Here is a 25,110-nt window from a genome sequence, read left to right as displayed (position 1 = left end):
ACCCAATGCCTCATGCATGCTAGGTGAGCGCGCTACTACTTGAGCCATATCCCCCAGCTCCCCCACTTCATAGAACTAGAACTAGAAGTTTGCTGGTGGAATTTTTTGGATCCTTTAAATATAAATTCATGTCCTTGTCAAATAGTGATACTTTGAGTTCTTTTTTTTTCTATTTGTATCCCTTTAATTTATATTGTCTGTCTGATTGCTCTGGCTAGGTTTTCAAGGAAAACCTTATCTTGTTCCAGTTTTTAGAGGGAATGCATTCGATTTTTCTCCATTTAGAATGATGTTGGCCTTGAGCTTTGCATAGATAGCTTTTACAATGTTGAGGTATGTTCCTACTATCCGTAGTTTTTCTAGTGTTTTGAACATGAAGAGGTGCTGTATTTTGTGAAATGCTTTTTCTGCCTCTATTGGGATGATTATATGATTCTTGTCTTTAAGTCTGTTGATATGATGTATTACATTTATTGATTTCTGTATGTTGAACTAACCCTGCATCCCTGGGATGAATGCCACTTGATTGTAATGCACTATCTTTTAAATGTGTTTTTGTATGCGATTTGCCAGAATTTCATTGAGAATTTTTGCATCTATGTTCCTCAGGGATGTTGGTCTTAAGTTTTCTTTTTTTCTTTTTTTTTTTTGAAGTTTTCTTTTCTTAATGTGTCGTTGTCTGGTCTTTGGTTTTTGATGGCATTTTCTGTTTCATTGCTTGAAACTGATTTGTTTAACTTGTGTATGTCCTCCTGATTCAGTTTGAGTGTTTTTAGAAATCTGTCGATGTCTTTTAGATTTTCTATGTTATTGGAGTATACAGTTTCAAAATAGTTTCTGATTATCTTCTGTATTTCAATAGTGTCTTCTGTGATGTTTCCTTTTTCATCACGAATTTTAGTAATTTGAGTTTTCTCTCTCCTTCTCTTCATTAACGTGGCTAACGGTTTATCAATTTTATTTTATTTTTTCAAAGAACTAGTTTTTTGTTTTTTCAGTTGTTTCTTTTGTTTTAATTTCATTGATTTCAGCTCTGATTTTAATTATATCCTGTCTTCTACTCCTTTTGATGTTGATTTGTTTTTCTAGAGCTTTGAGATGTACTGTTAGGTCATTTATTAAGAATATTTTTTTTAGTTGTAGATGGACCTTTATTTTATTTATTTATTTTTATGTGGTGCTGAGGATCGCACCCAGTTCCTCACCCATGCTAGGCAAATGCTCTAATACTGAGGTACAGCCCCGGCCCCTATTTGTTGACTTTTTATACTTTTGATGAATGAGCTCCATGCAATGAACTTTCCTCTTAGCTTTGCCTTCATAGTGTCCCAGAGATTTATTTGTTTTTGTTTTGGTGGTGCATTCGAGGCAAGCACTCTACCAACTGAGCTATATCCCCAGCCCAAGATTTTGATGTTGTATTGGTGTTCTCATTTACCTCTAAGAATTTATCTCTTCCCTGATGTCTTCTGCTATCCATTGTTCATTCAAGAGTATGCTATTTAGTTTCTAAGTGTTGAGAGTGGCTTCTGTTTTTTTATTTTATCATTAATTTCTAATTCCAGCTATTATGATCTGATAGAATACAGGGTAATATCTCTATTTTGTTGTATTTGGTGAGAGTTGCTTTGTGGCAAAACATATGGTCTATTTTACAGAAGGATCCATGTGCTGTTGAGAAGAAAGTGTATTCACTTGATGATGGATGACATACTCTATATATGTCTGTTAAGTCTAAATCATTGATTGCATTATTTAGCTCTATAGTTTCTTTGTTTAATTTTTGTTTGGAAGATCTATTTTGTTTATGGTGTGGGGGGGTCAGTCTATTGTTAGAATATTAGGGGCTTTGTTCCCTGGTTTTTTCATGTTGTTTGTGTGTCTTATTTAGTGGTATGGATCTGAGGCGGTAGTTTCTACCCTATAGTCTTATAGTGTCCCTAAAGGCTTCCACTACCTCAGCTTTATTTAAGGGAGAGACCAATATTAACAGCACCAAATGCAAACAGTATACAACCTTAAACCAAATAACTCCTATTAAGGAATCTACAGTTTTGTTACAATAAACAGAAACGATGTGTTCAATTATTGTTTATAATATAATAACAGTAAGTTTGCCAAAAGGATTTATCGTTTCTAATGATGTTCAGTGAGGGAACACAAGTACTGTGAGATGTGATGTTTATGAGGGAGAAGGAGAGAAGATAGAGGAAAAAATTTATAGTAAGAGTGAGGGAGGTATTGATAGAGGTTGGCTGTTAGTATCAGAGAAATAAGAAAGAGAATCCAGGGAGACAGATAGGTGAGAGAAAAAATATATACAGATTTAAAAAAAGTAAAAATAAGGATACACAACAAAACTATAATATGCTATTCAGACATCCCATTTCAATAAATTGATGCATGAAAAATATTTGGATTCAAAGATGGTAGAGATATGAGAGAGAGGGCAAAGAAAAAAAAAAGGAAATTCTCATTAGGAAATTGAATGATAGCTTCCATTGGCTTTCAAAAATTTTCTCAGCTTTCCTTCTTTACTGATAAGTGGGGTTGTCTGAAGATTGATGGTGGCTCTACTAGGTGCCAGACCAGTTGGGTGGGTGAGCCTATAGCAAGATGCTCTCACACTCTCTTCCAGTCTTCCTACCCGTTGCAGTTATAGCTGGCTCTTTCTGTTGGGTGCTGGAGACAGTCCTGTTTTCTCTAGTTTCTCTAACCTGGGCCGCCCTGCTCCTGGAACTGCCCCTAGTCTCCTGCTTTCCACCAGCTTGCTAGATCCAGACTGGCCTAGATCCAGACTGGCCTGCACAAACCCATCTGCAATCTGACAGACCTGGGCTTCAGATTCCCCAGGCTCTGCCTTGCTGCAATCCCCAGATTTCAATGCCTTTTTGACTTGCAGGGAGACCACTAGAGAGCTGCTTACACAAAGGAGAGACCCTGCAGAGAGGCAGCTTGATAGTGGCCACTAGCACACCTAGCAGGAAGACCTCAGGTACAACCAGATCTGCAGGTACCCCGACAGTATATCTCTAGGCCTTGGCTGGTGTCCTCAGACTGAGGTGGCTGCACCCGGAGGAGATGGCTGTGGAGGCAGCAAACCTGCAGGCCCTAGTTAGTGTTTCTCAAGATGGCAGTAGCCACGTGTAACCAAACCCGCGGGTCCTGTGACAATGGACTAGTGGGCAGCAGGTGATCTGCTGGTGGCCTGTGGGCAGTCTACAGGCTATTGGTGGGCTATCTGCAGGTGGATATGGGCAGCGCGTGATGGGCAGGCAAGAGGTGGTCAAATGAGCAAATGGCAGACAGTAGGCAGCAGTCAGCAAGGGATCTGTGCTCAAAAGGCAGGTAATATGCCGGTAGACAGTAGGCTAATAGGGGATAAACAGCAGGGGAATCAGTGGGCATTTAGGGCTGCCTTGCAGAGAAACAGTAGTTGCTCTGCTTGAATCCTGAGTCTCAGAGCAATAAGCAGTGCAGTCTCCCTCCAGTTCACCATCTTGGATCCCTCTAAAAATTTTATCTTTTATAGAATAAAAACAGTAATAATACTTTTCTGATAGACTTGTGGTGAGAAGTATATGATATCATACATGTGAAGTGCTTGGGAGAGTGCCTAGAAAGCTACTTACTATCACCATCTATGGAAATATCTTGTAATACAATATATCAAAAGTTGATTTTGCTCCATTTGTGAACAATGTGTCAAAATGGAATGTATAAATAACTAGAACAAATTTTTTAAAAAACTGTTGAATGAAGTGGTGCATACCTGTAATCCCAACTTCTTGGGAGGCTAAAGCAGGAGGATCACAAGTTCAAGGCCAGCCTGGATGATTTAGCAAGACCCTGTCTCAAAAATAGGGGTGGGGTGGGAATGTAGCCCAATGGCAATGTATTCCTGGTTTAATCCCCGATACTACTACGGTGGAAAAAAAAAGAAGTGCATAGAATGCTGAAGGACTTTGTGCCAGTTACCGTGATTGCCTCTGATGGCTTATGGCTGGTATTTGTTTTTTTACTTCATTTAAAAATATATATATATTTTTAGTTGTAGTTGGACACAAAACCTTTATTCCGTTCATTTATTTATATGTGGTGCTGAGGATCGAACCCAGGGTCCCCGCACATGCTAGGCGAGAACTCTACCGCTAAGCCACAATCCCAGTCCTTTCATTTTGTTTTAATGCTGGGGATTCAACAACTCAGAGCCTTGCATGTGTTAAACATGTACTCTGCCACTGGATTGTACTCCCAATATGACTAATAGTTTCTTTTTGCTTTATTATTTTTTGTTTTGTTGTTTTGTGGTGCTGGGGATACAATCCAGAGCCTCCCATGTGCTAGACAAATGCTCTAACATTGAGCTACACCCCAAATCCCTTATTTTGTGTATTTTATAAACTTTGAATAATAAGCAGGTTTATAAAATTAGTAATGTTTGTTATTTAAATATGCTGCCTTTTCTGAAATTTTAATTTTTTGTAGCCTCTTTTATTTTCAGGATCAAAAAAGTCTATAAGCCCCGATTAAAATGATATTACTGCTTAATTCTACAGATTTATTTGTAATTATTTTTGCTTTCTTCTCTCTCTCTCTCTCTCTCTCTCTCTATATATATATATATATATATATATACACACACACACACACACACACAGACATATATAAGTAAATATATATAATATATAAAAATATATATAAGTATATACATTTATTTTTTATTGGTAGACCATTTTAAAAGGCTTGGTAGTTAGAGCTATGAAATTGTGATTGGAGTGACGAAGGACTTGCATTTTGAGACCATCTGTGGGGTTGCATTGTCTGAAACTGACAAGAGATCATGGCAGATGGTGGGGTCAAAAGATTGACTTTTTGAGCTTGACATAATGTGTTCATGAAGCTGGAAGAAGAAATCCTATTTATTTATTTATTTATTTATTTATTTTTTTAACTAGCAGAAGACCTTGGTGGCAGGAAGAACTGTGCAATTGTTGAGTCTGGAAAAACATAATGCATCAGTGCGCATGACTGATTTATCTCAGAATTGTCAGTACTGCCAAAGATGGCAACTTCTTGAAACATTCCCTGCTTTTGTTTACTTTGTAGACATTTTTGAAGGTTTAAGACATGTATTACACATTTACAAATAATTCATAAAGAAAATACAAAAGTTTTAAAAGTGTTTTTTATTAAAAAGTGTATTTTAATTAAAAGGTTAAACTTTTGCTCAAAGTCAGTAAAGCATGTCTTGATTTTTAATTGAATGAAAGAAGTCTCTATTACAACCTTATTTCTTTTTATAATGTTTATCTAAGTGTAATTTTATTTCATTAATGTTACCTTTGTGCATTTTGGAGTGAGGGGTGGAAGATAAAACAATTACATTTGAAGGTTTGTTGATAATATACTCTCTCATCCACTAGGCTGTTCCCAGTGTTTGGATTAGTTCCTTGTACTTAAGTGGCTGTTTAGTATTTGCTGGATAAGTAAATGAATGAATGACTATTGCCTACTGTTGTTAATTTTAGTTGAATCATTTTTTTTAACTACAATTAAAATTTTTCCCTTTTTCCTCCCTGTTTTGAAATTCCATTAATGTTATAGTTATTTTTCACTTCTACTGTGTGAGAATTATATATTATTTATTTTGGAAGAAGAAGCCTTAATTTGTTGCAGGAAATCAGTGAACTAATTTTTTTCCCTGATTGCTTACCATGTATTAGGTAGTGACCTAGAAATTTTACATGTATTGATTCATGCAATTAAACAAATGTACTATTACTGTTTTGCAGATAAAGAAATTGAGACACAGAGATATTAAGGTAAATTTGCTCAATTAATCCATGTACTTTGGCAGTATTTCAAACCTTTATCATTTAGGCAGCATTTAGAGGTTCTAGTTTGTGCTGATCTCTATCTGGTAAGGAGATACATAGGGAATACCAAACAAAATTGCACTTTGTTCTGTCAAGCTCATTAATGTGGCTATGCAGTAGTTTTATAGGTAGCCTCTTTTTTTCCCTCTCCTTTTTTCTTGTTTTAAATTAGTGCCCATTGTCTTTCCTCTTTCCCTCCCTTTGTCCTTTCCCCTTTGCCTGCTTGCCTGCCTGCCTGCCTTCCTTCCTTTTCTTTCCTTCCTTTTTCTCCCTCCCAGGGCCTTTTGTTTGCTCTCTACCACTGAGCTACATCCCCAGCACCAGGTAGCCTCTTACTGTTGTGTACTGAAATACTTATACTCTTAATTTCTTTTTATTTGTATGAATAGCACAGTGCCACTCAACAGCACAATCTTTAAGAAATTTCATACTGAGTGAATTCAGAAATAAAGCAGATGCCATTACAGCTGTCTTCTGAGCCCAAAGAAATGAGGAGAAGGGAACAGGAGAAACCTAGTAGCTGGATGTGGTAGTCAACTCAACAAGGCTTGTATTTCATTGGCCAGAATTATATGTTATATGATCAGCTCATCTAGGATGAGAATGTAGCACATTTAGCTGGATACATTGCCACCTTCAACTTTTTAAGAAACAAGGGAAAAATGATAATGGGTAGAGAATAGTATCTACCTTGGATATATGCATTAAAATTTTCACATGTTCAAACCATATTTAAGAGGGAAAGAGTTCATTGTTTTTTGTTGTAATTGTATTTCAGTAGGTCATAAAATAATCTTAATTTTTTTTAGATTGAGCTTTTTTTTTGTGGTTAGAAGTGCTCCCAGTATTTAATGTATAAACTGGAGGGTATTTGACACTTTGACTTGGTAGATGTGATGATTTTTACTTTTAATAAATGATATCCAGTTTACTCCTAACACGACTCTGAAACACATAGTATTCTTTTTTTTTTTTTTCCAGATGGAGATACAAGAAGTTAAGAGCTTACACTAAGTGTCAGAGCTGAGGTTGAGCCCAAGTCCATGATCTTTTCATTCTACTACATTGTGACTTTATTAAATGTCTAACTTTAAGCAGGAGACTTAGAAACAGCTTGTTAATTGATTTTTTTTCTATTCATTATTTTTATGCACATTCTTTCCATCTTTTTTGAGTTTCTCCTTCTTAAGTTTTAAAATTGGTGGCTTATTGAATAAAAAGGTAGATATCACATGTTTTATAAGTATTTTTTATTATTTTCACTGTCATTCAGTTCTAAATATTATAAATTCATGGAATGTTTAATAATTTTATTTTCTACATATATGATTTTAAACAATTTTTAATAGTTGACTCCTAATTTAATTATATGTGACCAGATACTATAATCTGTATATATGTATTCCCCTTGAAATTTGTTGCAACTTCCTTGGTGGTCACATATGAGGACAACTTTTTATAGATTTGTGCTTAAAGAGATGTTTCATACCTAATAGGCACAGATTTCTATATAGACATTACATCAATTTGTTTAAAACATTAATCTTCAAAATATAATAGTTATATGTTAGCCTTTAAATTCTTTTTTTAAAAAAGTATTTTTAGTTGTAGATGGACACAATACTTTTATTTTATTTATTGATTTTTTATGTGGTGCTGAGGATCGAACCTATTGCCCAGGCAAGTGCTCTACCACTGAGCCACAACCCCAGCCCTTCACCTTTAAATTCTTGGGTCAAACATGTAATGTAGTTTGGTAAATGAGCCATCAGGAACTTGTGTTTTATTATTTATCAAATTTAAATTTATTTATCTATTTGGGTAGTGGGGACTGAAACCAGGGGCATTTTACCACTGAGCAACATCCTGGTCCTTTTCAATTTTCATTTTGAGATAGAGTCTTGCCAAATTCCCCAAGATAACCTAGAACTTGTGATGTTGCATCAGCCTCCTCAGTAACTGGGGATTGTAGGCCTACATGCTTCACTGGACAGTTTGTTTTCTTTGCTATTGAAAAATTACAAACTGTATTATGTTGTAGAGTAAAAAAAAAATCTTATTTTTCTTCTATTTCCATTTTACTTGTAGATTCAAATTGCAGCATATAAAGGAGACATTTGTAGCCCCCATTTCTTCCAGTTCCCATTATTTATGATCTTTGACTTTTTTTAATCCTTCTTAAATTTTTAATTTTTAAATAATTCAAAAATGAAAGTTGTAAAAGTAGGGCAGAAAACTTCTGAATACCCTTTGTTCAGATTCCCCAAATGTAACAATTATGTAAACAATTTTCCATATGTGCTTTATTATTCTTACTTCCTCTGTATATCCATATCATATTTGTTTCATTATTTGAGGGTAAGTTATACCCATACCTCCTAAATATTTTAATATGTTTTTCTGAGAAAAAAAGATATTCAAAACCTCACTGCTCATTGATCAAAATCAGGAAAGGAAATGTTGAAACCATACTACCATCCAGTCTGTGCCCATATTGTCTTCAATTACCCAATAATTGTCTTTACAGAAATCATTTATCCCTGTTGCAGAATTAGGACCACCACAGTATGAGGAGATATCATACAGGGCTTCTTGTGAGTCAGACAAATAGTTCTAATTACCCATTATACATCCAAAGAATAACATTAACAGTTGGATTTCCCTGATTTTTCCTTATGATTAGATCTAGATTTTGCATTTTGGCCAGAAACAACTCGGAAATGATATCCATCTCAGTGCACTTGTCCCATTGGTTAGCATTTGGTGACTTTGATTTCTTGACTAAAGCAGTATGTGCCAGGTTTCTTCACTAGAAAGTTTGAATTAATAGGTGTTTTTTTTTCAAGATTATATAAATATGTAAATATCCTGTTTTCATCATGTTTCCACTGACTAGCTTTACCATTTATTGCTTTATTTGTTACTACTGACTGCATCGTTCATTTATATTTATTAGTTGCATTATACTGCAAAGAAGAGCTTTTCTTTCTCCCTCATCTGTAATGATCTTGGGTTATTATTTTTGTCATTGGATTTATAATCTGTTACTATTCTTATATATTTTGGTGCTCTGGTGACCCAAATCGTTCAGTTCTATACCCTTTAAACTGGCTCCTATGTATGATTTACATGTCTCCATCTCTCTCTGTCTCCCCACCCTGCCTCCTCCCTCCCTCTCTCTTTTTTCCATTATTATTTTTTTAAATTTTTAATTTTCTGGTTATAGGTGAACACAATATCTTTATATATGTGGTGCTGAGGATTGAACCCAGGGCCCCACACATGCTAGGCTAGTGCTCTACCTCTGAGACACAATCTCAGATTGTGTTGAGAAGAATATTGCTAACTTCCTCAGGTGGTTCCTGAAGCCCCCCCCCCCCCCGCCCCTCTCTCTCTCTCTTTTTTTTTTTTAAACATTATTGGGGATTGAACACAGGGCCTTCTGCATGCTAGGCAAGTGCTATACCATTGAACTGTATCCCCAGCCATTAAAAAAATATTTTTTTGGAGACAAAGTCTCACTAAGTCCTTGTAGTCCTCCTGCCTAAGACTCACAAGTAGCTGGGATTGTAGATGTGTACCACTGTGCCTGGCTTCTTTTGAGCCCTTCTTTACTTCAGGCACAATAAGACGTTTTAAGTTTATTTTGTACACTTTCTGCCTTGTTCTGAATTTAACCATTTCTCTATGAAGCCCTGGTATTTTTTTCAGTGGATTAGCTAAAGGAACATACTATAATATATCAGAGCTCAGGGTATGTCACTTGTTGGTTATCTTGATCAGATTACTTAACTGCTCTAAACCCTAGTTTTTAGGTGTAAAATGGGAATTAAATGGTATATATCTCATAGTGCTGTTGTGATAATTCCTTAGACATTCCACTTAGAGACCAATGCATGTCACATAGTAAATATGACATAAGTGTTGCCTATTTTATTATTACTACAATACTGTTCCTTTTTTTCCCTTTAACAGGATATTCTTTTAAAGAATTAATTGAAGATGAAGGTTTTTTGTTTTTGATTTTTTTAATGGCTTTACAGAATCTTGAATAGTTTGACATGACGGCAAAAAATGTAAGTATTTGTAAATTTTTTAATGTAAGTGATTTTTAAAGTGACCTGTACTTTTTCCTGTGCATATTTTTTCACTGTTCTGGTTAATTAATTCAATTTCCTGGCATGGATTTATAATTGTTTTGTTTATATAATGAATGAAATAAAATAAACTTCAGTGCTATTGAGTACTGTACTCTGAGGAACATGATGGTATTTTTATACATTGGTACCAAATTGTTTCACCTCAATAGCTACAAAATTGCTATTTCCATAAAGTCACCTCTCTCCCTTTTCTTTTGGGGACTAAAAATAAGTTTGTTTTGGAACTTGCTAGAGAGTTACTTGGCCTTACCGAACAAGTCACTTCTTGCTTTAACATATTTCTTCTTTCTTTTTCTTTTGTTTCTTTCTTTTTTGGTCTGGGATTGAACCCAGTTGTGCTTAATCACTGAGTGATACCCTCGTCCTTTTTATTTTTTTGAGATTGGATCTCGCTAAGTTGCTGAGGCTGGCCTTGAACTTGCAGTCCTCCTGCCTCTGCCTCCCAGGTTGCTGGGATTATAGGTGTGCACCACTGCAGCTGGCTAAGCTTTTTTTTTTTTTTTTTCCTTTCATATTTACTCAAGGAAATGTGTGTGCCCAGATGTTGTTGAAAAGAATATTGCTAACTTCCTCAGGTGATTTCTGAAGGAACACTAGACTTTAAAATGTTTTGGATAAAGTATTCATTTTTCCCCTTTGTTTCAAGCTGTCATTTTGGAGTTTGTTTCCCTTTCAGATGTTTGTTTCCAGTTATTGTGAAGGATTATGCCTTAATAAACAGTGAAACATATAGGGAAATAATCTGTTATGACTTCTTTACCATTCCCAGAGTACTATGTAGGAATGTTTGACTGGGATTAGATAAAAAGATAGGATGCAGGGTTGCCTCAAGAAATTAGTTAGGCCTTCAGAAAGATACAGGCTCAGAAATTAGCAATCTCCCAGGCATTAAAGCAGTGTTTGCTTTCCATCTTTATTTTTGGTACTGTGCATCTGCTTCATTTCTCCCTCCCTCTCCTCCTCTGAAGACTATCTTCCTTAGTTCCCCAGCCAGCCCCTCTCAGCATCTCTGTCTGCATGTTAAGGGACCAGCCAGTTCACAGTGAGAGGTGTGAAGGAAGGCAGCTTCAGTTTCAGACTCCTTGGGAAGCTTGAGTCTGACATCCACTAGTGGCTTAGTTAGCTGGGACTGGGAGAAGCAATTGTCATATTGTGTAAAATGGCTGCTAGGAGCCCACCACAGTATGAGGAGATATCATACAGGGCTTCTTGTGAGTCAGACAAATAGTTCTAATTACCCATTATACATCCAAAGAATAACATTAACAAATAAACCCTTATTACCTTGTAATACCTTATAGTAGGGTTTCCCCTACCCCCATGGTCTAAAAATATTGAATCGAAAATCTCATAAATAAATAATTCATAAGTCCTAAATTGTGCTGTGTTCTGGGTAGTATGCTGAAACCTTTCACTGTCCTTCTGCCTGGGATGTGACTCATCCCTTCATCCAGCTTATGCATGCTGCATGTATTGCCTGCTATTGGCCACTGAATAGCCTTGTCAGTTAACAGATTTACTATTGCAGTATTACAGTATTTGCTTTCAGGTAGCCCCAAAGTACAAGAGTAGCTCTGCTGGTAATTCAGATATACAAAAGAGAAGCTGTAAAGTGCTTCTTTTAAGATATTTGGAAAGAAAGAGTGAGACCATCTCATATACTTTTATTATAGTGTATTGTTATAATTACTCTATTTTATTGTTATTGTTGTTAATATCTTGCTGCACCTAATTAATAAATTAAGCTTTATCATAGATATGTATATATAGGGAAAAAACAGCATATATAGGGTTTGCTACAACTTGTGGTTTCAGGTGTGCACTGGGGGGTCTCTTATCTTTCTTTTCTAATTTTGGGTTATAATTCCAGAACCTTAACATATTTCTAATGTGCTTTAGTAACTTTAAACAGATACAGATTTTGCTTCATTATCATTAAGGGTCAGCCATCAGGATTGATTAATTAAGATATGGCACCAAGAAAGAGGTTAAAGGAGACTTCTTGGTATTTGGCTTGTGTCACAGTAATGGCCATGCTGCTTAATGAGAAGAGGATCTCTTGGGGAGGTGCAGGATCTTGGGGCAAACTCAGAGTTCTGTTTTGAACATACTAATTTTGAGAAACCTAAAAACATCCAGTGGAGATATTATTGGCTAGGCAGTTGGATATTGCCTAGGTAGAGGAATGCTTCTGGCTGAAGGTAAAATTTTGGAGTTATTTCATATTAAAATTATTTTAAAGCAGTGGGACCATGTGAGATTACACAGTGAGTGCATGAAAGGAGAGTAATGACGACCATTTGTGAGCACAGTGTTATCCAACATAAAGATGGGGAGAATGAGAAGCATCAGAGGAGATTCAGAGAATGGTATCAAAGACAGGAAGAAATAAAGGATATTCTGGTGATTTGGGAAGCAAGTGAAAAAAATATTTCAAAAAGAATGATCACTTGTGTTCACACTGATGAGAAGTGACTCAGGTGTGGAAGACGTTGCCCTTTATGGAAGCATCAGTATACTTATATTCGTATACTTATTTATGTCTTAATTTCTTTTTAAAAATTTTTTTAATTGTTGGTAGACCTTTATTTATTTATTTTATTTATTCATGTGTGGTGCTGAGAACCGAACCCAGTGCCTCACAAATGCCAGGCAAGCGCGTTACTGCTGAGCCAAAGCCACAGTCCACTCATAATTTCTATTTCTCATTTTGCATTTCTCTTATATAAATAGTTTTTATGAAGAGTTCTTTTGCCATTTCCATGCCATAGTAGGTCTCTTGTGGTAGGAATGATAAAAATCCTACTCAAAACAGCTTACGGATTTGGGCACTGTGGCACACACCTGAAATCCCACCTACTCAGGAGGCTAAGATAGGCAGATTTTGAGTTTGAGGCCAGCATTGGCAATTTAAGAAATCCTGTCTCAAGGGGAAAACACAAAATAAACAACAACAACAACAAAACCAGCTAAAGACAAAAAGTGAAATAGGTTGACTCATGTAGCTGAAAAGTCTAGACTCTTCTGGCTTTAAAGACACTTTAATTCACAGGATCAAGTGATGATGCCAGGGCACTGTATGTCTTTTTCCATCCTGGAAGCTGAATGGCCGACATGGGCCTTCTAATACTTATCTTAGAAGAAGACAGGAGGTTTCTTTTTTTGTGATTTTTCTGGGGAGGAGCTTTGGTTGACTGTGCTTGGTTCACATATTTAAACACTGTGGAGGAGAAAGTGGATATCATAAGTGGCCAGGCCTGGGTCATTGCTGCTGCTGTAGTACAGTTAAGCTTCTTTAATGTTAGTGTTCCTGACAGAACTACATGGAATGAGTTATTTTTTAAAAAGAAGAGATCAGGAGAACACACTATATTCATTGTATCTGGGATAAAATGGTTATCAAATAATACCTAGTATCTAGTGATAGTCTTCTAGACCAAAAATGCAGGTGTGTTCTAATTTAAAATCACTGAGTGTACAAGAGACTTTGAAATAAAATTTGCAGTTTAATTTTTGCCTTGTCAATGAAACTTCTTTACATGAACTATAATACGCATTGCAGAAAAATAGAAAATACAGAGAAAGAAAAGAAAAAATTGGTAACCTACAGCTTATTAGCAAATTTTTGCCTAGAAAGGCAAGTAGTATATACATGAATATGTCAGTCAACCAAAATAAAACAAGTTCATTCTGTTTTGTAATCTACTACTTAATCTCTATGATGAATGTCTTTTTTTTTTTTTTTTTAAATGTGTAGTGCTAAGGATTGAACCCAGGGCCTTACGCATGCAAGGCAAGCGCTATATCAACTGAGCTGTATCCCCAGCCCCTATGAATGCCTTTTCTTATCTTGATACTTCTGTAACATACATTCCTTCCTTCCTTCCTTTCTTCCTTTATTTTTAATTTTTTAATTTTATTTATTTTTTTGGTACCAAGCACTGAACCCAGGGACCCTTAACTACTGAACCAAAGCCCTTTTTATTTTGAGACAGAGCTTTGATAAGTTTCTTAGGGTCTTGCTAAATTGCTGAGGCTGACCTTGAATTTGCAATCCTCCTGCCTCTGCCTCATGAGTTGTTGGGATTACAGGCATGGGCCACCATGCCTGGCTTTCAGAATATTTCCATGAGGCAGAATCTTAGGAAATTACTGATCCCAGAACGTGAATGATTTTTTTGAGCTTTTGATTCATAATGTTAAATTTCACTTACAAAAGATTAGACAGATTTATGTATTTATCAGGGTTATATTTAATAGAGAATGCTGTTTCTCTGATTTTCTTTTGAATCTTTGCCAGCATAATCAGCAAACAACTGTATATGACATTATATTTCTTTGATTACTGTTAGTTTAAACTAGCATTCTATATGTTTGTTGGTCATTTGCATTTCTTTTTTTTTAAAAAGAGAGAGAGAGAGAGAGAATTTTTTTAATATTTATTTTTTTAGTTTTCGGCGGACACAACATCTTTGTTTGTATGTGGTGCTGAGGATCGGACCTGGGCCGCACGCATGCCAGGCGAGCTTGCTACAGCTTGAGCCACATCCCCAGCCCCAGAAATATTCACTTTTTTTATGAAGTTATAATGTTATTATTGGGGAGCATGTTTTTATTCTTACAAATTAGATTTGAGTATTTTTATTCAGCATTATTGACTGTGTACACTGGCACTGGTATACCCAGAGCCTGTTCCATTTTAGTAATCATTTTATTTTATATATCTTGTAACATGATGTTATATACATTAAATCTACATAAAAAATTTTTTTAAAAAATATTTTAAGCCAGGTGTGGTGGTGTATGCCTGTAATCCTAGTGGCTGGGGAGGCTGAGGCAGGAGGATCACGGGTTCAAAGTCAGCTTCGCAAAAGTGAGGTGCTAAGCAACTCAGTGAGATGCTGTCTCTAAATAAAATACAAAATAGGGCTGGGGATATGGCTTAGTGGTTGAATACCCCTGAGTTTAATTCCCAGTTACCCCCATGTATATATGTATATATGTATATTTAAGGAATACCCAGATGGAAGGCTTCTCTCAGGACCTGACTAAGCAAAATATGTGCCATGAGACATGAGTTCACTCTTTTCTGTGGCTCAGTGAAATACAGCTCCTTTTTAAGTAGGTAGAATGAGGAAAGAATAATTTTTTTTTTTTAGAGAGAGAGAATTTTTTAATATTTATTTTTTAGTTTTCGGTGGACACAACATCTTTATTTTACTTTTATGTGGTGCTGAGGATCTAACCCAGCACCCTGCGCATGCCAGGCGAGTGCACTATCACTTGAGCTACATCCCCAGCCCAAGAATAATATTGTTAACATGCCTTTTTTAAGCAACTTTTTCTTCTTTCAAATGTATTTTCTTTGAGTCTTTAAACTACAATTTATGAAAGCAGAAATTAATACATATTTTGAAGCTTTTACTAAACAGATTTTGGTAGTATTTATATAAGCATTAGCTACAGACATGTTTCCTCCATTTGTGATTCCAAAATTAGCATGCAATATTGACTTTCAGTTGACCTTTTTCTAAATTTTTAGAGTATAATTTGATCATTAAAGTGCAGGTGTACAACTGCTCAAAAAGTTTATGAATCACTTGCTACTTCACTATACAGAAGTTGGTTATGAAGAGCAGGTGTTTAAGCATAACGGTAACCCAGTAACTGTGAGCTTTCTACTGAGAATGTGTGGTTTTAATTGAGGTTTTTTTTTTTTTTTTTTTTTTTGCCATTATTGTCATACAATAAGAAAAAGGTATAAACTGATCCTTTTGAAGTTATTATGATATAGTAGTAAATGATCATGTTGTATCAAGCATGGAATGAATATATATATGTGAGTTCTAGATGGACACAATACCTTTATTTTATTCATTTGTTTATTTTTTAATGTGGATCAGAGGATCAAAGTCAGTGCCTCACGTGTGCTTGGCAAGTGCTCTGCCACTGAACTACAACGTCAGCCCATGGAATGAATATATTAAAGTCTGTTTTAGTATTAATTACTTTATTTTAAAAGTAGAACACAGAAAAGTTTTGCCTTTCTCTCTTCATAGAAGAGTTTATAAAAGAGGGCATGTTAGTATTTATACACTACACTCTTCAACAGATGTTCAACAGATTGAATATTTAACATTACTGTTTGTGAGCAATTTTGTTTTGGTACTGGGGATTGAAGCCTGGGTTGCTTTACCCCTGAGCTTCATCCCCATCCCCAGACCCTTGTATTTTTAACTTTGAGACAGGATCTCTAAGTTGCTGAAGTTGCTGAATTTTCTGAAGGTCTTGTTAAAGTTGCTAAGACTGGCCTCTAACTTGCAATCCTCATGCCTCAGCATCCTGTGTTGCTGGGATTAATTTATTGCAGATTTTGTTGCAAAGGGTTAGCTTTACTTCAACTGAATACTTACAGGAAAAAGTATCTGTACCATTGTCTGTATAGAATTCAGAAGCTCTTTTCTAGATGTCTTAGTCTAAGCTGTATCATAAAAATTTGGTATATTAAATACCATTTATCTAATATCTACTTTAACAGAATTACTTATCTGTTATGAGTGATATGTAGAAATATTTCTGATAATATACCTCTGGGTGAAAAGAAACTATTGTTAGGGCCAGGGTTGTGGCTCAGTGGTAGAGTGCTTGCCTAGCATGTGTGAGCCACTGGGTTCGATCCCCAGCACAACATAAAAATAAAACAAAATAAAGGTATTGCGTCCATCTACAACTAAAAAAAGAAAAGAAAAAAAGAAACTGTTGCTAGTAGAGCATTTGAATTACAAAAAATGAATTAATTAGTTCTTAAGTGTTATGAAAAAAGAAGAGAAAAATGATCTAGCTCTTTCAGGTCATGGAGACCATTGACAATATCTACATTGTCACGGAACATGCCAGTGGCATTCAGGAGGAGGAGATCCATAGATCATTAAGGCAGATCGCAAGTGCTGTGTCTTGCTGCCACGAGAAAGGCATCATGCACCTAGTCCTGAAATTGGATAACATCCTGGTGGATTCCAGAGGCAACATCAAACTCATCCACTTCAGCCTGAGCACCAGGGTCATTTCTAGTCTGAAGCTGAACAAGTTCTGGGGCAATTGCTTGCATTTTGCCCCTGAAGTTGTCCTATGGAAAGAATATTAAGCCCCCACCCCCATGAGCATTTGGAGTCTAGGTGTCCTTCTATTTTCTGTGGTCACAGGGAGGTGCCCATTTAGAGCAAGAAGCTAGTGCAGATAGTGCAAGCACAGTATTCCTGCACATGTTTCTGAGGGAGCACAAAGCCTCATCAGTCAAATACTGATGGTGGACCCCATGCAGAGGTCCACAGGGGAGCAGATAATGGGGTACCCATGGCTAAGCCAAGGTGGAGAGTATTTACCCAGTCATTCTAGTGAGCCACTTCCCAAACACCTGGACCGTGCAATCATAACAGCCATCTTTGATATGGGTTATGACCCTTATGATACCTGGATGTTCCCGGCAAATCAAAAATTGGAGGCCCAAGCCCCTGATACTCCAGCACCAGGGGCAAGCTGCACATTCCAGGTGAAGCCTGTGCATCAGGGTTAGGCCTTGTCTAGGCCCTGTGGATCCTTCCAATGTCCAACCAAAGAGGAGTGCCATTGAGTCTGCCCTTCTCACCTTCTCCCTGCCCTGTTAGCAGCAGCTGCATAAGGAGACCAAGCAGTCAGGGCAGAAGGGTGGTGGGTGTGTCAGTATGCTTGCCATAGTTTCCACTTTCTGCATGCAAGGACCCTCACTGGCAGCATAGGCTCCTAGCATGCCCCTGTATCCCACAGACCCAACCCCTGGCTGATCCTCAGTAGATGGGTCACGGAAGATGGCAGCATGTCCTCCCAAGGTACCTCCACAGGGCAATCCCATGGCACTATCAAGAAGTGGTAAGGAGGATTGCCTCCTGCATTCAGCAGTTGTCTTGTGTCTTGTGGCTCAAGTGGAAATAGGACACAAACATGCTAGATTCAGATACAGTGGTTCCAGTGAATACACAGAGCTGAGACAGACAGACCAATGGATATTCAGAAGACCCTGAGTTCTGTGGGTCCTGATGTGGTGTGGATATTGGTCAAGCATGCACTCAAACAGGTGCAGGAATGAGGTGTGTCAGCTGGCTCAGGCTTCCCACATTACAGCCAGGAGTGCACCTCTGTTCCACCAGGAGCCTCCTCTGCCCCCATCAGTGAAAGACAGCAGAGACTTTTCCTTGGGACACTTCACCCTGCCTGACTCATCCCTGTTTTTTCTTTCATCCTTCTGAGACGGTGCTTAATAAATTTCTGTTTCTCACAGATTGCATAATAAAATTGATGTTCCAAAGATTAAGAAGACAAAAGGCAAATTAAAAAAAGAGAGAAAAGGGAGATCTTAGGGCAGGAGCCCAGCAGACATCCTCTCCAAGGCCTGGACTACGGGCCTCCTTCTCCTATTCAGTGCAGATGCTGTGCACCTTGAGCCAGTATAGGTGGGGACTCACTTGTCTTCAGACAGTGTAGACGGAGACTTGCTTCCCTTGAGCTAGTGTAGGTAAAAATTGTGTCCTTGAGCCAGAAATTGTGTCCTTGATTCAGATTGAGTTAGTTGCTTTGGCCAGAAGGAACCCCTTACCCAGTCTTCAGGCCCCTTTCAATTTGTAGATAAAGAAATTGTGTGATTTGACCAAGGCCATACACCTAGTAGGCTTTATGAGCCACAGTGTGGACCCAAGTAATTGAACATAAGGCCAGTCCACTTTACTTTTGCATTGTGATAATGATCCCTTACATGTCATGGTTTTCTTTCTTTCTTTCTTTCTTTCCTTCTTTCTTTCTTTCTTTCTTTCTTTCTTTCTTTCTTTCTTTCTTTCTTTCTTTCTTTCTTTCTTTCTTTGTATATATATAAAATTTATTTTAGTTGTCAATGGACCTTTATTTTATTTATTTATATGCAGTGTTGAGAATGGAACCTAGTGTTTGACGCATGCTAAGTAAGAGCGCTACCTCTGAGCCACAACCCCAGCCCCTTACATATCATAGTTTTGAAAAGCATTGTAGATAGTGATTAAGAACATTAAGAATTAAGGGCATCGAGCTGGGGTTGTGGTTCAGTGGTAGTGTGCTTACTTAGCATGCATGAGGCACTAGGTTTGATCCCCAGCACCACATAAAAATAAACAAATGAAATAAAGGTATTGGGTCCACCTACAGCTAAAAAAAAAAAAAAAAAAGAAAAAAGAAAAAAATTAAGGTCATCAATCAGGATGGGCTTTTTATTTTTATTTATTTATTTATTTATTTATTTATTTATTTTTTGGTGCTGGAAATTTAACCCAGCACCTTGCACATGCTAGGCAAGTGCTCTACCACCTAGTCCCAGTGATAGAATTCCCCCCCCCCTCAGGTCTGAGGATCAAACCCAGGGCCTTGTGCATGGTAGGCAAGTACTGTACCACTGAGCTATGTCCCCAGCCTTATGATGGAATTTGAATTAATCTTTGGTACCTTCACTAATTTGATAGCAACTTGAGCTGTCACAGTACTTGTTTTCAGAAAACTCTCCCTATCAGGGACTTGGCCTGGTAGCACACACCTGTAATTCTAGCAATCTCAGGGACTCAGGAGGTTGAGACCAGAGAATCACAGTTTTAAGGCCAGCCTTATCAACTTAGTAAGACCCTGTCAAAAAATAAAAAGAACTAGGCATATAATTCAGTGGCAGAGAGTACCTCTGGATTCAGTCCCCAGTACCAAAAACAACAACAAAAAATTATTAGTAAAATTGATAGAGTATGGTTCTGTGTACAAGTAATATTTCATGATGATGATGATTATTGTCATTTTGGGCTCTCCTAGGGATTGAACCAAAAGCCTCACACATGCTTGAGAATTTCTCTATTATTGAGCTATTCCCTTGGTCCAATATTTTATTAATTTTAATTTGAACATTTCATATTTTCCTCATTTCAAGAAATATGACCACATTTTCTTTTATAATATGAAAAGTGGGCAAAGTGGTTTTCACCTATAATCCCAGCTACTTGGGAGGCTGAGGCAGGAGGATTTTAAGTTTGAGGTCAGCTTCAGCAATTTAGCAAGACTCTGTCTCAGACTAAGTAGGGCTAGAGATATAGCTCAGTGATAGAACATGTGTAAGTCTTTGGGTTTAATCCACAATACCACTGTGCCCCCCATCCAAAAATTATAACTCCCTATGGTTGATATAATTCATTTCACATAGCTATTTAGAATATTTGATTTGGATTTCTGGTAGAAGGTATAAAATAGCTTGTTATCCTATTATTAATTTTTTAAACTGTTTTATTCAGGTTGGTTTGACTTCCACAAATGCAGAACTAAGAGGATTTATAGATCAGAATCTCAGTCCAACAAAAGGTAAGATTGCTGAATAAAAATTATTTGAATTTAGTTTTATTGTATTTGTTTTGTAAAATATGCAGCTGTAAGAAATACTATAGTTATATACCATATAATCTATGTTTTATGAAAGTTATTCTGAGAGGTAGAGGGTTTTGGTGTGATTTTTCTCTATTGCTTTCCTTAGGTTCTCAGAGATTCTTTTTTTTTTAAATTAAATTTTATTTTTTTAGTTGTAGACAGTCAACATTATCTATTTATTTTTATGTGGTGCTGAGGATCAAACCCAGTGCCTCACATGTGGAAGGCAAGCACTTTACCACTGAGCTATAGCCCCTTAGAGATTCTTTTATTTATTAAAAAAATATATATATAATATATGTATATATTATATATATATATATATATATATATATATATATATATTTTAGTTGTGGTTGGACCCAATACCTTTATTTTATTTATTTATTTTTATGTGGTACTGAGGACCAAACCCAGTGCATTGTACGTGCTAGGCAAGCGCTCTACTGCCGAGCCCCAGCCCCAGCATCCCCTTAGAGATTCTTGATTAGTGATGTTATTACAATTGAAGCTATTCAGACTATTTTTTTTACCCTTTCTTGTTTGAGAGTCCTTTCAAGTCGTTTAACTTACAGGAAAATATGTAGAGAAAAATTATAAAATGTTTTTTCTCTGTATGTTATATATATGTTCACATTTATATTTACATATAAAAACATACATGCATATACTCCTATGACAAATATATGGCTTACTGGAGGATGCTTATATCATAAATCTGATCCTGGAATATAAGAACTTATATAGAAATCAGCAATATCATTCAATGTGTATCTTTTTTTGGGTGGTTTGAACTCAAGTATACTCAACCACTGAGCCACATCCCCTGCCCTATTTTGTATTTATTTATTTATTTAGAGACAGGGTCTCACTGAATTGCTTGCTGATGCTGAATCACCCTTGCTGATGCTGTCTTTGAACTCGTGATCCTCCTGCCTCAGCCTCCCAAGCTGCTGGGATTATAGGCATGTGCTATCGCACCCAACCTCAATATGTATCTTTTAATATTATCTTTTAGTATGTAGAGATACATGCTATAATTTTTATGAATGGAATGGTATGTTGTCTAGCATTGGCTTCAAAATAATCCATGGAAGACTGATGAAGTGGGTGACATTATAAATAAAGCAATATTATCTATAAATTGTTTAAACCAGGTGATGGCTATGCTGGGTTTCATTTTTTTTTTTGGTCCTCCTTTGTATGTTTGAAATTTTCCATTATAAAAAGTAGAAATAAAATGTATGCCATTACAGTGCAAACAGCTATGAGGAGATATCAGCTTCTCAAAAGGTTATATCTACATGGGAGATGCACTGTGGAGAGGTTAGAAAAATCAGTATTTTAGTATCAGTATCTAATTTAGTAATAGTGGTCCATAGGAGTTATTTTGAGAGCTTAAGTGTTAATGAAGTCATTTAAAGATACTTTAAACCTTACTGCTTCTCACAATATTTTTTACATGATGATATACATAGAAAATGATAATATTATAACATTAATTTTGACGCACTGTGGCTAAACAGAAGGACTGTTTAAGGTTGGGGTAAGTTCCCTTGGAGTTCTAGCTGCTGCAGACCTCTTCTGCTGCCCCAGGGGGCTGAAGGGATCGGTGTCTAATATGCCCATAGGACACACAGGTAGAAATCTGTGTTTTATCAGGTGTGACACGCAGGTGAGGGAAAGAAAGTGAAAACCACATGCTCTGTGCATATGGGAAACAGTGATCCCAAATAGTGGGATGGGGTGATGGAGTGATGCAGTGTCGTGAAAGTAAGAAGGAAAGGACAGTAAGTCATGATGGGGCAATAGAGAACAAGCCTTCAGATGGCTTCCTTCTGTCTAAGACCAAAGAGATCAAGGGCTTAGGTGAGGAAGGTTGTCTCTGATGGCTGAACTGGTAAGAAAACTAGTTACTAAAATCAGACCTAGATGGATGCTGATACTAGTAAAGTTTGGCTGTAGACTAAAGCTTTCTCAGTTGAACTTTATACAACAAATGGAGAAAGTGGAGACAGGATCATTTAAGAGGAAGGGAGGAACTAGAAAGGTAAGGTTTAGAAATAACTAGCTGTTTTAAAAAGAAAAAGGATACTTTTTTTTGAATGTTGGCTGGACACAGCAGAAGGAAATCTAGATTAAGTAAATCAGCAGGAGTTGGAAAAGAATACTTTTTATTACTTTCTAATTGGTGAAATTTAGTAATATCTATTACAGGCCCAAGATAAGAGTTGTATTGGAAGGAAGATATAGAAAAGTATTGTCCTTAATTGAAATAATGTGGCAATGACATCATAAAAAATAGAAGAAATATTCTCCCCTTCTAACACCATCTTTTCCTTTTTGTTTATTATTTTTTGTAAATTATTCCTATATTTATATTTTAAAGATATAAGGCTAGGCCAGGCATGCATGTTGGTGTATGCCTATAATCTAGCTACTCAGAAGGCTGAGGAAGGAGGATTACAAGTTCGAAGCCAGCCTCAGAACTTAGACCCTCCCTCAAACTTAGAAAAATGAAAAGGAGTAGGGATACACAGACCCAGCACCCCTGAAATTGAATTTCCATCATCCTCTCACCCAAACAAGAAAGATGCTGAGTCATTATAAGTACAGTTTTCTATTCCATTTTTTAGTCTAGTTCTAAAAAAGTACTAAGTTTTGATGATCTTCACAAATACTTTTACCACTGACCCACCTCCCCAGCCCTATTTTGTATTTTATTTAGAGACAGGGTCTCACTGAGTTCCTTTTGTTTTTTTTTAAAGAGAGAGAGAGAATTTTAATATTTATTTATTTTTGTTAGTTTTCGGTGAACACAACATCTTTGTTTGTATGAGGTGCTGAGGATCGAACCCGTGCCACACTCATGCCAGGCAAGTGAGCTACTGCTTGAGCCACATCCCCAGCCCTCACTGAGTTCCTTAATGCCTTGCCATTGCTAAGGCCAGCTTTGAACTTGAGATCCTCCTGCCTCAGCCTCCTGAGTTGCTGGGATTACAGGTGTGGGCCACAACGATCAGTGAATAGTAACTTCCAGCATTCACACCCCTTTCTTCAGGATCACCTCCACTTTTTAACTGCCAGTGTTCTGTTTTAATGGTATCACTATTTACTTATTTTTGTGGTATTGGAAATAGTAGGCAAGTGCTCTACCACTGAGCTATATCCCCAGCTCCAGTATCACTTTATTAAGGACAGCAAAATCCACAGTGTTGACCCTGCTCTCTCACACCATTCAACACAGAAGACTTTGCTTCAGGTCACAAAATGTGTGGGATTTCTCCCTACTAACAGCAAAATAGTAATAATAATATTAATCCTCACCATCATCATCATCATCCTGATGTTATCTACCTGAGAAACTGTCAGATTCCTCAGGTTAAGTGTTCAGATCCATGATCCTGCCTTCTACTTCAGATGTCAGTTACATACCCAGGTTGTGATTTGTGCTTTTGGCCAACATGCTATGAATTAGGGGTTCCCTTTCTCCTGTCTTTGTATTTAATTTTCTAGAGCAGCTCTCCGGCTAGCTCGTGCAACTTAGCAAGACCCTGTCTCAAAATAAAAAATAAAAAGAGCTAGGGATGTAGCTTAGTGGTAGAGCACCCCTGGATTCAGTCCCCAGTACCTTAAAAGAGCGGGGGAGTGTTATAGTTTAAATGTAAGGTGTTCGCCAAAAGCTCATGAGTGAGACAATACAATAAAGTTCAGAGGTGAAATGATTGGATTATAAGAGTTTTAACCTAAGCAGTGTATTAATCCCTTGACAGGGATTAGCTGGTTGGTAACTGTAGGCAGGGCAGGTATGGCTGGAGCATGTGGGTTCCTGGGGGCATGTCTTTGGGATCTATACATGTTGTTCTTGTTGAGTAGAGTTCCTTTTCTGCTTTCTGATCATGACCTGAGCTGCTTTCTTCCATCACACTCTTCCACCATGATATTCAGCCTCACCTTGAGCCCCAAGGAATGGAGCTGGCCTTCTGTGGACTGAGACCTTTGAAACTGTGAACCCCCAAATAAACTTTTACTCCTCTAATTGTTCTTGTTAAGTCTTTTGGTTACAACTACAATGGGTTTTTGATTAGTTGGGCCCCGTAGCTCACACCTGTAATCCCAGGTACTAGAGATGCTGAGGCAGGAGGATTGCAAGTTTGAGTGCAGCTTAGGCAATTTAATGAGACGCTGTCTCAAAATGGAAAAATAAGGATGGCTGAAGAACTAGCTCAGTGGTAGTGCATCTGTGAGGGTTTATTTCTGAGACGTGTTCTATCATGTCCGTCTCGTGTTAGTACCATCATGTTTTTATAATACTCTAGTTTGGGTAAGTTTTTAAGACAGGAGTATGAGTTTTCCAACTTTACTTTTCTTTTTCAAGATTCTTTGGACTATTTAGATCCCCCAGCAATTTCATAGGAATGGAAGTCTTAGTATTTGGTGGAGATTGCACTGAATTTGTAGATTTCCAGTTTTATTGACTTTTATTAACATTGCCAAGTCTTTCTGTTTATGAACATATTTCATGTATGAAGTCTTCTTTAGTTTACTATTTCATTGTGAGGTGATATTGATGTTCTGAAATTAGATATTGGTGATGTTTACATAAATTTGTAAAT

At 36.9% G+C, this 25,110-nt stretch overlaps 1 protein-coding gene across 9 annotated transcripts in view; it reads left to right on the top strand.

Annotated features, from left to right (window-relative positions):
- Tfdp2 (transcription factor Dp-2) overlaps positions 1–25,110 on the top strand; it is a 162,857-nt gene that overhangs the window by 27,877 nt on the left and 109,870 nt on the right. For 5 of the 9 annotated variants that reach the window (XM_077795291.1, XM_026385049.2, XM_026385048.2 and 2 more), the window contains 3 exons: positions 5,796–5,825; positions 9,855–9,955; positions 20,365–20,431. In XM_077795291.1, coding sequence (XP_077651417.1) covers positions 9,941–9,955; positions 20,365–20,431 — 82 coding nt within the window. In that variant the 5' untranslated portion in view covers positions 5,796–5,825; positions 9,855–9,940. Of the gene's footprint in view, positions 1–5,795; positions 5,826–9,854; positions 9,956–20,364; positions 20,432–25,110 lie in introns of those variants that run through there. The other 4 variants (XM_077795289.1, XM_077795290.1, XM_026385050.2 and 1 more) reach the window with 3 other exon arrangements.

Source organism: Urocitellus parryii, chromosome 2, assembly GCF_045843805.1.
Source record: "Urocitellus parryii isolate mUroPar1 chromosome 2, mUroPar1.hap1, whole genome shotgun sequence".
In the NCBI taxonomy this organism is placed as follows: Eukaryota; Metazoa; Chordata; class Mammalia; order Rodentia; family Sciuridae; genus Urocitellus; species Urocitellus parryii.
The sequence above is the reverse complement of the archived record's forward strand: the minus strand, read 5'-3'. Positions and strand labels throughout refer to the sequence as shown.